Source organism: Nelumbo nucifera, chromosome 3, assembly GCF_055504915.1.
Source record: "Nelumbo nucifera cultivar China Antique chromosome 3, China Antique-T2T, whole genome shotgun sequence".
NCBI classification, from domain to species: Eukaryota; Viridiplantae; Streptophyta; class Magnoliopsida; order Proteales; family Nelumbonaceae; genus Nelumbo; species Nelumbo nucifera.
The window spans coordinates 6,984,939-7,002,492 of record NC_142651.1 but is presented as its reverse complement, the minus strand read 5'-3'; the positions used below and the strand labels follow the sequence as shown (position 1 = coordinate 7,002,492).

The 17,554-nt window shown below is 38.2% G+C and overlaps 1 protein-coding gene across 2 annotated transcripts; it reads right to left on the bottom strand.

The window, feature by feature from the left end:
- Nucleotides 1–9,852: 9,852 nt before the first annotated feature.
- Nucleotides 9,853–17,554, bottom strand: LOC104593054 (uncharacterized). 2 transcript variants are annotated; one of them, XM_088899885.1, is made up of 4 exons: nt 17,325–17,554; nt 17,162–17,197; nt 15,735–16,356; nt 9,853–10,426 (listed from the first exon to the last, which is right to left on the bottom strand). In XM_088899885.1, the coding sequence occupies exon 4, from the start codon at nt 10,399–10,401 to the stop codon at nt 10,018–10,020; it is 384 nt and encodes a 127-aa protein (XP_088756011.1). In that variant the 5' UTR covers nt 10,402–10,426; nt 15,735–16,356; nt 17,162–17,197; nt 17,325–17,554; the 3' UTR covers nt 9,853–10,017. The 2 variants fall into 2 exon arrangements, with proteins under 2 accessions (XP_088756011.1, XP_010251020.1); XM_010252718.2 differs by lacking the exon at nt 15,735–16,356 and having other exon boundaries at nt 17,325–17,535.

Genomic DNA, 17,554 nt, shown 5'->3' with positions numbered 1-17,554 from the left:
TTGCCCATATTGGATTGCTAATCTGGATCAGACAAACCCCATCTAGCAAGCTCAATGATATTGTATTGGTTTTATTATTAATGCATTCCCCTTTTTACAAAACAAATAAATCTTCCGAACTACTGCAAATTGCTAATAAAGCAATGGAAGGCTTGAAGGAGCTCTTGGAGGCTTTGCTTCAGGATAAGGTGGAAAAAACAAGAGGCTCCAAAAAACGTAGTGAGGATAAAATGGAACGCACCTCTAGTAAATGAAATTGACATTAATTTTGATGCCTACCTAAAAGGTAATAGGTAATGGTGAGTGTGACTTTGCTTGCATAGATAGAGATCATACAGGTAAAATTCTTATAGCAAAAATGGGCCCCATTGGGCAAGCCTCAACCATAGTAGCAAAACTGTTGGCTGCTTTTGAAGCCCACGAATTAGCCTAAAAAGCTTCAACTATGCCCCAATAATGATAGGAGATTCATTCCCTGACAACAATTGGAATTCTTCAACAAAGCTACATCCCCCTTGGAGATGCAAACATCTGTATGACGACTGCAAATCCATTGCTAGGAGTCTTCCTCGAAGAATCAAGTATGCTCACATGTATAGAGAAGGCAACTATGCTACGAACTGGCTAGCAAATAAGGGTCAAATAAGGTTTGAGGTTTTCCTCCAAGAATTCCCCTGAGATCTTCACTTCATCTCCTTCTAGGCTTGGTCAAGAGAGTGTTCCCTCGTGTTGTGTAACTTTTATCTCTTATTATTAAAAAATAAAAATAAAAATCTTTCACAAAAACTCCAAAAAGCTTAAGGCCATGTTTGTTTAAAATGTAAATGAGAATCGGGGTAAACTTTACACTTCGGTCCGATTTTTGCTAATATTTGGTTAAGGTGTTGATTTACATCATAGATCAGTGTAAAACTCCGCTCTAGGCAAGTTTTACATCAAAATTTAGTGAAAAGTTACCACTAATAAAATCGATATAAAACTCATCTTTTCTATCGGTGTAAAACTCCCTACTCGCACCTCCTCTCAATCACTGCAATGGTCAAATAGCACCGACATTCCCTCTCGGCGACGACGCAGGTATGATGACTCTTCCACCATAAAATGGCCTGCTCTACAAGATTTTGGTACTGGATCTAAGTAAGGGATGTCTATCAGTCTCAGATCTACGCCACTAAAGAAACCATCGTGGCGATCTCCTCTTCTTCTCCAAAGAATACAGCGGAAGCCGAAAAAGTAGTCAAAGAAGCCCTTGCTACCCTAACTAAACCAGAGAAGAAAGAGGAAGAAGTTGTCGTTGTGCCACTTCCACCACATGAGGAGGTCTTCATCTGGGCGATTTCACTGCTCAAGGATGAGAGGAGCGATGTGATTCGTGTGTGAGACAGACAAATCTTTGTCATTATTGTTTTTTGGTTTCTCTTCATGATCCATGCTAATCATGCCTTCATCTCCTTTGGTCATCCCTAATAGCAACGCCTCTATCGGAAAGCCTGTTTTAGCACTCAGTCTCAACCATTTTGTTGAGTCTATAGCAAAGTTCAGACACATTGCCTAAAGTATTCTCTACCTCTTCCTTCTGTCCTTAAAAACCCTTTTAAGATTGTTGAAGGTCCTCTCAGCTCTGCTGCTGGAAACCCAAATCATTTTCTCTGAAGTAGGAATACTTGTTTTTACTTGGTTTTGCTTCGTTATTCAATTAAATTTTACTTTCTGTTTGTAGAAATTGATTTAGTCCCAAAGACATCAACACCGACATTCAACAAAGTAAATATGCATTTACACCATTGTTCTTCTTCTCACAGTCCTCTATTTCCAAATGCCTACAATTTTGCATCCACACTTTCACGCCATGAGTGCCAAACGACAATAGAGTAAATCCCAGCAAGGCACCGGTTCCATTTTACATCGTTAATTGGATTGGAGCCTCAATCATCAACGGTGTAAATATGTATTTACACCTCTAACGCAGCCTAAGAGAAAAGGGGACTATAAACACTCAGAGGCAGAAGAAAAAAAAAAGATGGTAGAACAAAAACAAACTGAAAGCAAAACAAATTAAAACATACAAGCGAAACACTACCCAATTTGACAAATGCTCCGATTAACACCAGAGAGAAATACTACAGAGGCAAAGATACAAACTTGAGAGGAAGCCTATAGAAACCAAAAACATTTTCGACTATAGAGGCAAAGATACGTACCTAAGAGGAACACATGGTCGATCGCTCTTTTTAAGAACAACCTCCACCCCTTTCCCCAATTCAGATCTCCTATCCACATGACACTACAAATGTATGAGGGAACATCTCCCCATGCATGGCAACATGCAAATATGGGAAATGTTCTCATTGTGCATTATAATGAGGTGTGGGTAGGAGATCTGAACTGCCCTTTCCCCTCCTCTAATCGGATTTCCTGCCCACTTCTCTCTACTCACACTACCCGCCTTGAGTTGCAACCACACATCGTCATCTTGTATTGTAAATTGTGTGGCTGCAGTGTATTGTGAAATGTATTGTGAAAGTGAGTAGGAAATTTGGGTTCCACCATGGGTCCATGGATGTGCATTGTTGTACCTTTCATGGCCAGAGGTGAAACTTGGGTAGACCCATCCTAAGCCCGAACTGACCCAACCCACAATTTTACATGGGTTAGACTTAAATTTTCAGTCCTCGGGCTAGGTTTGTGCCCAAAAGTTTGGGCTTTTAAATTTTTCTAATTAGGCTTGGGCCTAGCCCTTAGGAGCTCGAACCCGGCCTAACCTTATCCCAACTTAAGCCCATGCCAATTATATACATGTATATATGCATAAATAGACACATATTTGCATGCATATATGCATATTTTTGTTAATATACATATATGCATACATGCATACATATACATGCGTATATCAATTTTCAGTATGGGTTAATTGCCCAACTTGGGGCTTTAGGCTCACTTCTTAGGGTTGGGTATGGGTTGAGCTAAAACCCAGCCCAGCCCACCCAACTTGCACCCATATTCACATAAATGGATTCAATGCTCACACTGCTCTCACAACTTTTACAGCCATGCATTGGGAATATCTTTGTACTTGCATGCTTTTTTATCACGGGAGGTATTTCTATGGGAAAACTCCCAATAGGTACCATGTACTTTAGGCCAAGTGCCAATTTAGTACCCAAACTTTAAAATGCGACAATCTAGTACCAAAACTTTCATTTTGCAATGATTTAGTACCCGACATTAACTCACCGTCAATTAGAAGACAAAAAGACCTAATTACCCATTAGCTATTTCGAGCAATGCATGAATTCCATCAGCTATTCGCTTGACAAGATTTTGGTTATTTTGTGCACAGCTCGGTTATTTTGATGGAAGTGATGAATTCCTAATCATCATCAAATGCATCCGACAATGATAAGTTTTCCTTGTCCCATTGAAAGTTATAAAGATCATCATCAATTCCAAGTAAGAAGAGGAGATCATGGTTCTATTATGTTCCTGAAGTTGGTAAAGAAGAAGAAGGTCCAGGCATAGGCATGCTCAGAACCTCTTTCCTCATTTGCAACTGATGATGATCATGATCAACAACCTGGGTGATTGAGTCATCGCATGCACGTAGCCCTCTACCAAATAGCCCTTCAACTGCACGTAGTCCACTCTTCAAACTGGTTCTGCTGGCCTTGTGCATAGACATTCAGAGGTTCTATGACAAATATAGGAGTTTCTTGATTCTCCACTGTCACAGTTGGATATTCTCAAAATTCTTGGACCGACTGGCTTCTACGTGTTTCCAAAGACTGATCACGATCAGAAACCATATTGGCGACTTTCTTTTTCTGATCATATTGCTTACCCAGATTATTATTCTTGTGATGGATGACTCCACAAAGCACCCAATGTTCGAACTGTAACGGTTAAACATTATTGATGAGGTTGTATCCATACATGGTCCAGCTCGTCTTGGTTGCATCTTTGCTACTTTTTTTCTCACCATTGAATTGATAGAACACGAGCGTCTTCATCTGTCCCACCAACGTTCCATTCTCGTAGATTTCCTCATCTGTCGTGGTTCCTTCCAAAACCCTCCTCCTTCTCGTGGGTTCTTGACCACCCGATTTGGCCATGATCCATTCTCTGACTTCTTTGACCTGTACGTGAAGTAGTAGTGTTCTTTGATCTCCTCGCCACCACCATCCGTGCATGGAAGAAACTGGGGTTCAATATCGTACACGTCCACTTCCACCACAACATCTAAACTAAGTCTCTTTTCGACAACCTTGTTTTGTAAGTAATGGCAGACGAATTCTGATTTGGTCAGAAAGAACCTGTATCCCATTGGGGTTACACCATTGCTAGTAGAACCCATTAATTTTTCCTGTAACAAGGAAAGAAAGTAGAGGAGAAATTAAAAGAGACAGACACTATCAGCTATGACCTACAAAGAAAAGAATTAAGTAGAAAATTCTTGAGTTGATGCTTAGAAGCTTTGATACTGCAACCAATGATGGTGATTCTACATTCATATACTTATATAGAGTGGAATTAGAAAGTTTACATGTTATCCACTTCTTCTTTCTTGCAAACATTGAAACGCGTTTTGCATCCAAGTTGGACATGAAAACCAACTCCCGAGCATACACACTGGTTAAGCAATCTAATCATAAGGAGTTGGGACACTCACTCCGAATCCGAACAAATGCCAAGCAATCTTCTCGAACCGCACATTTGGAATATCTCCCGCACTATGGGAAATGTTCCAAAAATACGGTGATATATGAATGTGAGGAGATCCCAATTCCTAAAACCACTCATTTCTTACTCAAAGAGGATAAGATACAACATTTTCCATTATGTCATTAATTTTGGTTCCAGTTAATTGGGTCGGGACTGAGTTTTGTTATTTCCATCCAATTCCAACTCAAGAGTCAAGCTCGTAAACGAATAACTAATTCGAGCTTCCCTCAAAGTTCGAATTCAATTATGATTTGGTTCTAGTGATGGCATTCGCTTGACAAGATTTTGGTTATTTTGCACACAATTCGGTTATTTTGCGCATATTTCCCGATGAAGCATTTTGCGCACAGTTCTCATCTGAAAATGGTTCAGATCAGAACCACCTTTTGGTTCAGATTCTGCCAAAACATTTTCAAATCAGAACTGTGCGCGGTTCTGAAGCTAAAACTTGGTCCGACCATCTTTGATGCGTCCAGCAAGATGGCTATAGATGAAGTCTGTGCGCGATGCTAGGGGAGTTGGGGCAGACAGATGTTAGGGGTGAAGCTTACCACCATTCTTCGTCGTTCCTCTCCTCTGTCATTTCTTCAACCGTGTTTGAAGAGAAAGGGATGGGAATGGACGTGCTTGGAATGAAGAGGAAGGTCGGGGTTGAATGAAGTCTCCTCTCCTCTCTCGTTCATTCAATCCATATTGAAGTCTAAAGGGGGAATTGAGTGAAGTCTCCTCTCCTCTCGTTCGTTCAATCCATATTGAAGCCTAAAGGGGGAATTGAGTGAAGTCTCCTCTCCTCTCTCGCTCGTTCAACCTAGATTGAAGAGAAAAGGGGATTAAGGAAATAGGAAGGGAAAAGGGTAAAATGGTCTATATTTTTCATAAAGGTTAGTTTTGGTATTTCAAAAATATTTAATCCGCACCTGATATCACGTGATTCTTCTAACTAACGGTGAGTTAACATCGGATACTAAATCATCACAAAATGAAAATTCGGGTACTAGATTGTCGCGCTTTAAAGTTCGGATACTAAATTGGAATGGGCGCAATGTTGGGGGAGTTGGGGCAGGCAAATGTTAGGGGTGAAGCTTACCACCATTCTTCGTCATTCCTCTCCTCTATCATTTCTTCAATCGTGTTTGAAGAGAAAGGGATGGAATGGGCGTGCTCGGAATGAAGAGGAAGGTCAGAGTTGAATGAAGTCTCCTCTCCTCTCTCGTTCGTTCAATCCATATTGAAGTCTAAAGGGGGAGTTGAGTGAAGTCTCCTCTCCTCTCTTGCTCGTTCAACCCAGATTGAAGAGAAAAAGGGGATTAGAGAAATAGGAAGGGAAAAGGGTAAAATGGTCTATATTTTTTCATAAAGGTTAGTTTGGTATTTCAAAAATATTTAATCCGCACCTAATATCACGTGATTCTTCTAACTAACAGTGAGCTAACACCAGATACTAAATCGTCGCAAAATGAAAATTCGGGTACTAGATTGTCGCATTTTAAAGTTCGCATACTAAATTGGAATGGGCGCGATGTTGGGGGAGTTGGGGCAGACAAATGTTAGGGGTGTGAAGCTTACCACCATTCTTCGTCGTTCCTCTCCTCTGTCATTTCTTCAACCATGTTTGAAGAGAAAGGGATGGAATGGGTGTGCTCAGGATGAAGAGGAAGGTCAGAGTTGAATGAAGTCACCTCTCCTCTCCCGTTCGTTCAACCCATACTGAAGTCTAAAGGGGGAGTTGAGTGAAGTCTCCTCTCCTCTCTCGTTCGTTCAACCCAGATTGAAAAAAAAGGGGATTAGGGAAATATTTAATCTACATCTGATATCATGTGATTCTTCTAACTAACGATAAATTAACATCGGATACTAAATTATCGCAAAATGAAAATTCAGGTACTAAATTTGTAGGTTTTAAAGTTATATACTAAATTGGAACTCGATAAGTATGGTACCTATTGCGAATTTTCCCTATTTCTATTTATGGCTTTACCCCATCAAAATTCTATCTATCCATGATCCAACGCGTGCGTGCAGTGCTTTTACGTTTTTTTTTTTTTCCAAAATGAAAGTTCGCAAAAAGTTCTTAAAGGTCCTACCGGGAGTCGAACCCAGGTCGCGCCCAGAGTGCTAACCACTACACCATAGAACCTTTGACATATTCATTTGAAGAAAAATGAAGAAGAGAACCTACAAGCGTTAGTGTCCAAGGAAACACGAACCTCAACGGTCATATGGGGGCCCTACGGTTAGAAAATGAATTACACTCACCTCACGGATTGCCATGCAGAACGAGTGTTGGGCTTGTCTAATGTGCAATGACCAATTTACCCTGCATCATCGGTGGGCCAGAACCAAAACTTTTAGATTAGGTTATTATGACGTATAAATCATAATTTCTTGAAGAGATTTAAGTGAGCCAGCAATAAAACAAAGTTACAAAGATATTCATGTCGTTCTCCACATGGCAATTTTGTAATCGAATTGGGATCTGCTCCTCATAAAGCGTGTCTCACACCGACCTCACAGCCACATAGGTGTTTAGGCACCGATGTCATTGCTTCAGAGATGTTTTCTAAGAAAACGGTGATTTATGTATGAGGGTCTGTTTTACCATTTTTTTAAAAACGGCTCTTATTTTGTTTGGTATAATGCTGCCTTATAGCTGTTTTTCTAGGAAAACAGCACTGGTTTTGTTTGGTACCAATGTTGTATAACCATTTTCAGTATTGGTCTACATTATTCAACGCGCAAGATGATGTCACATTGATTTCATGTCATTGTACCGTTTGTAGCAATAGTTTATTTTTTGAGAAAACATTGAATTTGGTGTTTCTTCATACCACACTTTCTCAATTTTCAAGGCATAGTCTGAAGCAATATTTTTTTTTAGAAAAACGGTGACAAATATGAGAGGTTGTTTTCCGAAACACCATTTTTTCTGACTTGGCATCAATGCCAAACACTACCCACATCTCATCATATGAACACCTCCCCATGAATAATAAATACAGTACGATAGATGCTCTTGATGTATAGTCAGAACATGCTATGAGGTCCTTGTGAGGCACTCTCTGTGAGGAGCATATCTGGACTCATATGACTGATTCATGCCATGTTGTAGTATACAGCAAGTAAATGGCTAGAATTACAAGTTAATACACTTTTACTAGGTTTTGTTTAGGAAAATAGAGTTCTCATGTTAAGATGTTATTTTAGTTAATTAATTACTAATTAATGTCTCCATTAAATTATATAATTAACATTCTATTGACTAACTATTATAAAAATATTACATTTTTAATGGCTAAGATTGTAAATTCCTTTTCTTTTTTTAGGCTCAGTTTGGAAGGAGTGCAAATGCAAATGTGTATAAAAACCTTGTATTTTGTATGTATTTGTATTGTATATATCTGTATTTATATTTTTTTTTTCAACTGATCCTAAAAGAGTAGAAATACAAATTTGTAAAGTGCAAAACCTTATATTTTGCATTATTTTGTATGTATACTATACATATTTGAATTTGTACTATTTCCAAACTGGGCCTTAGGAAAATACAATTTTTTATGTAACCGTTTTAAGGGTGGGAATAGGGCAGAGTACATTTGAGGCTCATTGACAATAATACAAAGGGTCTTCCATTTCATGAGTATAAACGTTAAAACGTGTGCCTTATTTTTTGGAAGGATACTGTTTGACCACCTCACAATAACTCATTTTCTCACTTGCATTTGTGGTTGGTGTATTGCAAATTGATTGATCTCAGATCTCAGTCTATGTAAAACGGGTATCGAGTTCATCTAATCTGCTCTCCCCCATCCCTAACCCCTGACCCAACCTAAAGTTCCGGGTTGGATTGGGCTCAAGTTGATTCAACTTCTCTAATTCTTCTTCTCAAATGTTTTTTATTTCATAAATATAAAAATAATTGCATACATTTATGGATACATAGTTGCACATATACAAAAGTACTTATTTGATATTTATACAAACAAATATTAGATTTAGATTGAGAAAGCCTCAATCTTAACCCAACCTGAAGCTTAACCAGGTTCATACGTTTCAATCCGAACCCTAACATGAATATAAGCCCAACCTGACTTTTCTTAATAGGGTTGAGGTTGGGCTTGAGGTAACTCAGCCCAAGTTGCAGTCCTAGCTTCCATATTTAAGCGAAAGAGTATAATTGGAATTATGTTTGAATTATAAAAAACTAGTATAAAAGTACATGCCGCTAGTGTACAAATATTAATTATATATGATATATAGTAATTGAATTTAATTTTTGTGACTTGCATGAAATATAATGCAAATATCCGTATAGATGATAAACAAATAAAATAATAATATATATAATAAAAGAGTAGCAAGTAGCAAGTAGCAATGCTCGGTTGAAATACATGATTGGTTTTGTTTTTCAAAATAAAAACAACTGCTATATTAAAAAAATTATTGTATTTTTTGCTGATGTAGCAGTTTTTTTTATTGAAAATCAAAATCATACACGTTGACAAATACTCCCTAAAAGATTCAGTGTTGGAAAAAATGGTGTTGAGCGTCTTAGGGCCAGACCGCCAGAGAACCAAAAACCTCCTTTGAGCAGCTATCAAGCGCCATCTTAACAAAATTCAAAAACACTGAAGCCACAAATCACAATGTCATTTTTCTCTTCAGTTCACTCAAAAAGGAGCAGCACTGAAGATGGAAAGAAGCATATCTTTATTTGAATTATTTGCTGAAATTGGTTTTACTTTCAACTTAAGCCACTAAAACCAGCTCTGGTCGAAACAGCCTAACAATTTTAAACCCATTACCTTTAAAATACCTCAAATTTCCCCTTCAATCATTCAATATATTAATTTTCAAACAAAAACATTGTGGTTTATAATCATCTAAAACCCTCTTACTACTATTAATATAGGAGTCTGAAATCAGAATTGAAACATTTCATTCCCATTCCAACTGTTGACCATTCCCTCCCCCTCCCTTAAGAATGAGAATTCATTGTAACTGATCCCGATTCCTGCCTGAATCAAATATAGGGAATAGACCAATTCTCATGTTTCTCATCTTTTACCCACCTACATTAAATGAGCCCTTTGGCCTACGACCTAGCCTATTCATGGGAACATACATAGTTCATTTGGTGGGTATTTTTTCTTTTTATTTTTTGAATCCAAAATTACATGAAATCGGCAGTAGCTCCAAATGTAGAGTTTTCCAGTTAAGTTCGCAACCTGAAGTTATTAAGTGTTCACCACAAAAACTTGTTTATGTTCATGAAGGAAAGAAAAACAGAAAGGCGAGTTAATTTTTTGCATCCTCTTCCTTCATCTTCTTTTCCCACCTGCGCTTCTTGTAATCCAATAACATTTCTGGCATTTTCTTCATCAACTCAGCTGTATTTGCTCTCTTTTCTGCAGATACTCTGTCACACTTATGCCCTTTCCTCTTGTTCCTCATCTCTTTCCTCTCTGGGTCATATGGCCAATCGTCTCCAGCTAGGAGGACTTCTTTGCGGAGACGTGCCCTACGACGAGCACTAATACCAAGCGGCTTCCATGCCCCTAACTCCCAGTAACCCCAAACACCCTTAGATAGCTCATCTTTGTATTTTGCCAACTTTTCTCGCCATGGGTATTGATACTCAGTTACCATCTTCACCACAGATTTTGCTGCTTTGCCTGCCATCACCTTACCTGTAAACCTCAAGATTCTATGCTCGTCCATAAATAAGAGAGAGAGAGAGTAAATAACCTTTATTGTCAAAGGATAAATCAAAACTATAATAGCTGAGAAAATAGAAAATAATGAATTCAATCCACCAAAGGTCAACTATAAGAATTAATCATAAGGGTAGATGAGAAGAATTTTTGATGAATGTAGATGAGAAGAATTGACATCAGCAAACTAGGCATTTCATATTATCTATGATCAGAAGAAGCAAGTTAAATAAACAATAATAACGTAGCTGGAGATCACTCATTTAAATTCATCAATCCCATCTCATATTTGTTAAATGCGTCTTTGGGGCTCCTCAGAAGTTTAGTCCATTTTCCAAAGAGCTCTGGATGAATTCAGTGGGATATACACTTTCATCAGAGTCAAATGAGAAAAAGAAGTTGCTTGTCAAGTGAACAAAAGAAAATTCTTGAACCAAGGAGCAGCAAAGCTTTGAAGTGTGCTATACAGGTGAATTCTTAAGAAAACTGATCCTCCATAAGGCGTAAGTCATCAGACCTGACTGAATGTTGCTAAATAATTGGGTTAACTGAAAACCAAATATCTTCTCTTTTATGGGCAGATTCATTTAAGAAATGCCAGATTTCTCCAATAAAAAGGACATTTTATTCTTAAAACTTGGTTTTGGCACCAATGCCAGTCCTGTAGGTTATGCTTTGGCAATATCATTCCTTAAAGAAGGGATATAAAAAAAAAAAAAAAACAAAAAAGGAACAACAAGTAAAGAAAAAAAGGCTTCATTCATTGACACTTGATAAATGTATCTCCATTTATAAGGAATAAAGATGGACAGAGGAGAACAAAGAATTAAGATAATACACACTCTTTGATTTGCTATTAGGCCCCAGAAGAACTAGAATAGTGGACGGACCAATTATCAGAGATCTGAACAAAGCAAGTTGACAGAACTTGCAAATCAAAGAGTTCATGCCTTTTTAGGGTGGGATTAAGGGAGGTTAATATCAGTATTTTCTATTTGAGTTATAAATATTGAATAGCTTAAGTAAGAGAAACATTTTTTGGTAATAAAATAAAATTCATTAAGAGAAAAAGAAGATTACAAGGAAAGCAAAACAAGCCACCTGACAGAAAAGACAACAAAAAAAACACCCAAATACAACTCCAAACCAAAAGCAATCAAACAAAAGAAAAACGCTTAGCCTTGTTAAACTAAGATGACACAAAATAAACTTCTAGTCAATTTGTTCCTGAGATTCTAAAAATCTATAGGGTGTAAAATGACAGTAAACAAATGCAAATTGCAACTACCGTACTCAAGAAATCCACTAACAAAGATATTCTTTTCGTTCATTTTTCTCCACAGTTCCACCAATCAAAAGTTCACTTGCTTCTTTTATCAGTAACAGCAACTACATTTTATTAAGAGCCCATTTGAGAGGGCTTCTGCGTTGGAAGTGAGTTGCTTTGATTGAGCTGTGGTTGTTGAGCACCCGTGTTGTGGACAAGCTTCCTGGAATAGCTTCAGTTTACAGTTGTATTTCTTGTGCTTGGAATGCCAATATTGGCTTTCCGGATTTTCACTAAACACAGATTTTATGAATTCCGTGTGGGACCCAGCCCAGAACGCAAGAAGCTGTGTCCCAGAATCCCTCCCAAACAGGCACTAATGTGGTAGAAGGAAAAGGCAGTCCCTAGCATTTCAAGGTTGTTTGAAATGAAGGGTGATTACAAGATAAGCGCATACAGCCACAAGCTGACAGACCAAGACCTATAAAGCCATAAGCTTTTTACAGATCATTCCTAGGACCTCATAAACCCCATCACAAAGCTTCCCTATTACAACTCCACTTCTTGCTAGTGCATGACTTTACTTCCTTGCCTTTTGGATAAGGAATTATGATACATCCATGGCTTTATTTCATTCTTTTATCAACCAAAGTGTCTAAGTTGCCACTTCTCATTTTGTACCTCCTTAAGACAAAATCTTGCTTTAAGTTCTTGGATCTCTCTTTTTTTTTTTTTTTTGGGTGTGTGTGTGAGAGAGAGAGAGAGAGAGAGAGGGTAAAAGTATATTTGTATTAACTGAAAAACAAAAGCATACAAAAGATGTGTAAGGTCCCCTGTACAAAGAGTTTTTGTACATCCAACCTACATTTAGGCTCCATTTGGTTTGTGGGATGGGGATGAGAAAAAGGGAATATTCCAAAAATATTCCTTTTTCTCTCATTTGTTTTGAGGGAAAGAGAGGGATGGGATGAGAAAAATGTGGGATGTCAGATCCCAAAATCGTGGATTTGGGGTCACACCAAAACCGTGCGACCTCGGTAGAAAAATTTGAGAAAGAGGAGGGAGTGAGGAACGGCTTGTGTGGAGAATACAAAAGCAGAAGCTGGTTCGGTGACAGAGACGTTTGAACCCAGAGGCAGGAGCTGGAGGGGTCGCACCAAAACCATCGGCAATCTGCTACCTCCCCTTCCCCGTTCGAACCCAGAAGCAGGAGCTGGAGGGGTCGCACCAAAACCACCAGCGATCTACTACCTCCCCTTCCCCATTCGAACCCAGAAGCTGGTTCGGTGAGATTTCACCAACGGCTCTCTTGTTCATGCCCAATATATGCCATCCAGCCATTAGGTCTTTGATGGAGATGCTCATGCACCAAAAATATGGGAAAGCTTTTGTTAAGTGTTCCCAAATTCTGGAGTATCTGTAATGTAAAATAGGTAGCTTGCTGCTAGCCAATTCAGATCCATGTTGCACAAGAGGCATGATGTGTCAGCCAGGCTCATGCCTTTTCTCACCAACATTTCCTTATACACTTCTACTGTAGCTACCCGTGCAAAAAACTTTATCTTAGAGGGTGCAGCAGTGCCCATATTGCTTTCAATGGAAAACCATGTCTATTATCACTCTTCATCATCTTGTAGAAGGATTTAACAGTGAACAGGCCTGACTTCGTCTATTTCCAACATCTAGTGTCCGGGGATCGGGGGTTCGTTCTCTGATTTTGGAGGAGGTGCAGCAGATCTGCAATTTGGGATAACTCTCAATCACTGAAATTCCTTCTGAAAAGGAGTCCCATGATATATGATCCCAGCCATGAGTATATGCCAATTACCATTGCTTCTTTATCTGCATCCAAGAGAAATAAATATGGGAACAACTCTTTCAGGGGCCTCTCCCTGCACCATGTGTCCTCCCAAAATCTCATTCATACCTTTAAGAAAATAAGGATAAGCCTTATTAATTTCTCTCCATACACTGCAGCCATATAGCCTGTCAGGCTGACCCGCATCCCACCCATTGGATTGAAGATCATATTTGTCAACAATTAATTGTCTCCATAGATCATTGGTTTCCATAGCAAGCCACCAAAACCATCTTCCCATCAGCGCAAGGTTAACAAACTTAACCTTTCTAATACCCAATCCTCCACAACTTGTGGGTTTGCAAATCTGGTCACATCTTGCCAGATTATATCTAGGTGAATCCTTCCACCTAATCCATAGGAACTCTCTCATGTACTTCACAATTTTTTCAGCAACTTCTGATGGTATGGGAAATAAGGACATATAGTAAGCTGGCAGTGTTTTAAAAGCGCAAGGCGCAAAAAAGGCACAGGGGTCAATTTGCGCCTAAGACACAAGGCACAAGGTGAGGCGCGCACCTTTTTGAAGCAAGGCGCAAAATTATAAAAAAATTGCTAAAAATTAAAAAAATATAAACATAATATTTTAATATATATATATATAATTAAAAATGTCAGAAAATTTAAAAAAAATGCCAAAATTTTCAAAAAAATATATAAAAATACTAAACATAATATTTATAAAAAATATATAAACTTAAATTTTAAAATAATGTTTTAAAAAACCTATTATCTAAAATTAAAATACATAAACATAAGATGTAATTATGTAAAGCATATTCAAATGAGAATTTAAAAATAAAATCAAACATATAAAACATTTTCAAGCATTTAAAACCTCTAAATCTCTTTTTTCACTCAATTGCATTACTTCATGTAGCTAATGTAATGTAAAACATATTACATTCCTGATTCTACGAGCCGCCTTTGTGCCACGCCTGGGCTGAGGCGCAAGGCACATCAAGCGCATGCCCCTTTTGAAAGGACTGCGCCTAGGACCTAGGCGAGGCGCATACCCTGAAATGCACCTCGCCTGTGCGCCTAGGCGAGCCTTTTAAATCACTGTATGTTGGTATGCTGTCCAGCACACTTTTGATGAGAGTTAATTTACCTCCTTTGGAAAGATATTTAGCTTTTTGGGAGATAATTTTCTATCTTCTCCAGGACTGGAACCTGATTCCAAATAGATTTAAAGTGCATCTGGTTCCCAGTGGAAACCCCAAATATTTAGTTGGGAATGAAACAATCTCACATCCAAGCAGCTCGGCCAAGTATTGAAAGGTTTTCAACCTCACCAACACTCATCATTTCACTCTTGACCAGATTTGTTCTCACCCTTGGAACTCTTATTTGTAAGTGAGGTGAGAAGTAATGCATACAAATCCAGGATTTGACAAGAGACATATGGAGCATCTTAGAATCATGGCATCTGGACACATGATATGTGGGACCACAATACTGTCACTCTCCTCACAATTATCTTTTATCATGTAACGAGTGTCCAACATGCTGTGGAATTTTTAGAAATACTGTTTGATGTTATGTCAAAGGAGACTAGATCTAGGTTAGTTTTAATTAAAATGAACAAGATAAAAGCCAATAAAAATGAACGAAATGAAGGATAATTGTAAGATTACTGAGTTTAAATTCTATTCCTCTTTCATTACAAGTTTCCTTAGTTATTGACATGTAGTTTCCGTTTTTGTATATCTATGTGCGTGATGGTTAAATAATATTGACCTGGGATCACATTAGACCCAAATAGGTTTTTTTACACCTCTATTTTGCAAGAAGACAGGTATAAGCAAGTTATGGAAGTTCCTGCAATAGAAGAAAAAGAAGAGGTCTTATAAAAATGGATTCATTTATTTATTTATTTTCCCCGTGTTTCCATCAATTTAACAATGCCACATTCTTGACAAGAGAATACAAAATCAATAAATTACAGTTTCACTGATTTCTTTGACTTCCTTCATTGATATAACTCATTTCAAAAGAGACTTCAATTATCATTAACACATATCAGTATGCTCCTAAGAAGGGCAACAGTAATTGACAGAAGGTACAAGCAAGAACTCAGCCAAGGGGAAGATCAAGCAAAGACATACAAAATATTTAGTGATGGCGCTTTCAAGGAAGATTATGGTAGAGCAGGGACAGGATATATAATACTAACACTGGAATTCAATATCATTGCAGCTCAGTGCCTTGTTTGGGCCTTCCAGAATGTCAGTGAGCCTCCGAGTCCAAGATACCTGAATCCGGTTTTCCAATTAACAGAATAGTGCATTGAACCAATGGTCCAAGTCATTCAATGGTGGGTCCTAATCTTCTGAGTCAAGGATACGAGGCAAGTGACAAAGACCACAACCCTATTTTTGCTAAGCAACACTAAATGCATAAGATAACTTTTGGTTATGTCAATGTGCTGAATTGCCTGAAACACTCAAACACATAAACAGTCCATTAAGCTATTGCATTGTGCTTGACTCTAGATATGTCCAATCCTATCAACCAAATAAGATCTCAACTCTCAACCAAAAAATGGAAAATCAACTGAAGGTGCCGCCACTCTAGATAAAACAAACCAGGTCTAATTTAATTAACCAGGTCCAGAACAAAACCATGGTTCGGTGATGAACACCCCTACTGTTGTTCCTTGACATAGTTTGGTCCATCTTCTTCTTCTAGCTCTAAGGATAATTTTGTCTATCTAAATCTAATGGTGGGGCTGATCTACTTCATATCTGGGCCAGGCCCCAACAATTCAGTCATTCATCCAAAGCATGCTCTGACCTCTGAGATTATCACAAGGAAAAACAATGATTCAGAACCATAGACAATGCAAAGAGGTTAAAAAGGAATGCCTTCTAGAAGCTTAAAAATGACAATACAAAGAGGTTAAAAAGGAATGCCTTCTAGAAGCTTAAAAACACAAATCACGATTCAAGCGCCTTGGCTTTGCTTTGCTCAGCTTTTGCTCTTAGTGGTGGAAGGGAGCAAGAGGAGGGGAAGCATGTCCCCCTCCCCTATTGAAGTAACAATTCAGTGTTGTTTTGCATTTCTGTTTTTTTTTTTTTCTGCTGGACTGCCGCAGCTGGATAGAACCCAGTCAACCCACAATGACTGGGAATCATTGTGCAATTTCGTTTTGAATGCCAAGAACATTGAACGTGAATACAAGTTGCATGGATATAAACATCAATTAATTAATGAAAGATAAACCTAGAATAATATGTAGAACAAGACGTGTTTTTTTCGTAGAAGATATGTTGCAAATTGTTGCACGATACATACACGACCTGGAATAAGACATAGTAGCAATTGAAGGTATAACTAAAATCCAGTTCAGAGGATGTGTACTTAAGACTCAGGGGTCTATTGGATTTGGGCGAACCTAATGTATAAAAAATATATGATTTACTTAAATTCCAGTTCATATGACTAAAAATCAATAGATATATATAAAAAAAAAACGTAATTGATAGCATTATAGAACATGGATTTGGGCGAACACAATAAACCCTAAATGCGAAAGGCATCTTGCAACCCTAGTGTATAATAGGGATCCGAAAAACAAGAGAAGAGGAGGGCGGATTGTACCTAAATACAACGTTTAAGGCGAGTCTTATTAACTTCCTACACAAAAAAAAAAAGGTACGGTTAGTACTTGTACAAAGAGAATATCGAAGAAAAAGAAGAAGAAATCATCGGGAAAAAAAGGGAAAAACAGCGGAAAATCAAAGGAAGAAGAAGAGAATAGTGCCTGTTTCGACACTGGTTTCTTTCGTTCGTTCGTTTGTTCGACGTTGGTTGCTCAATGCAGAGTTGTCGAACTGAGAAATGAGGGTGAGGGATTTCGTTGGTTCGACCAATTTTTTTGGTTTCCCAGATTTCGATCAGAGTAAATTAAAAATGAGACTGGATCTGCTCCTCACATGCGCCTCATACGCAATCCTATCATGCATTAGGAACATTTTCCGTACTTATTTGTTA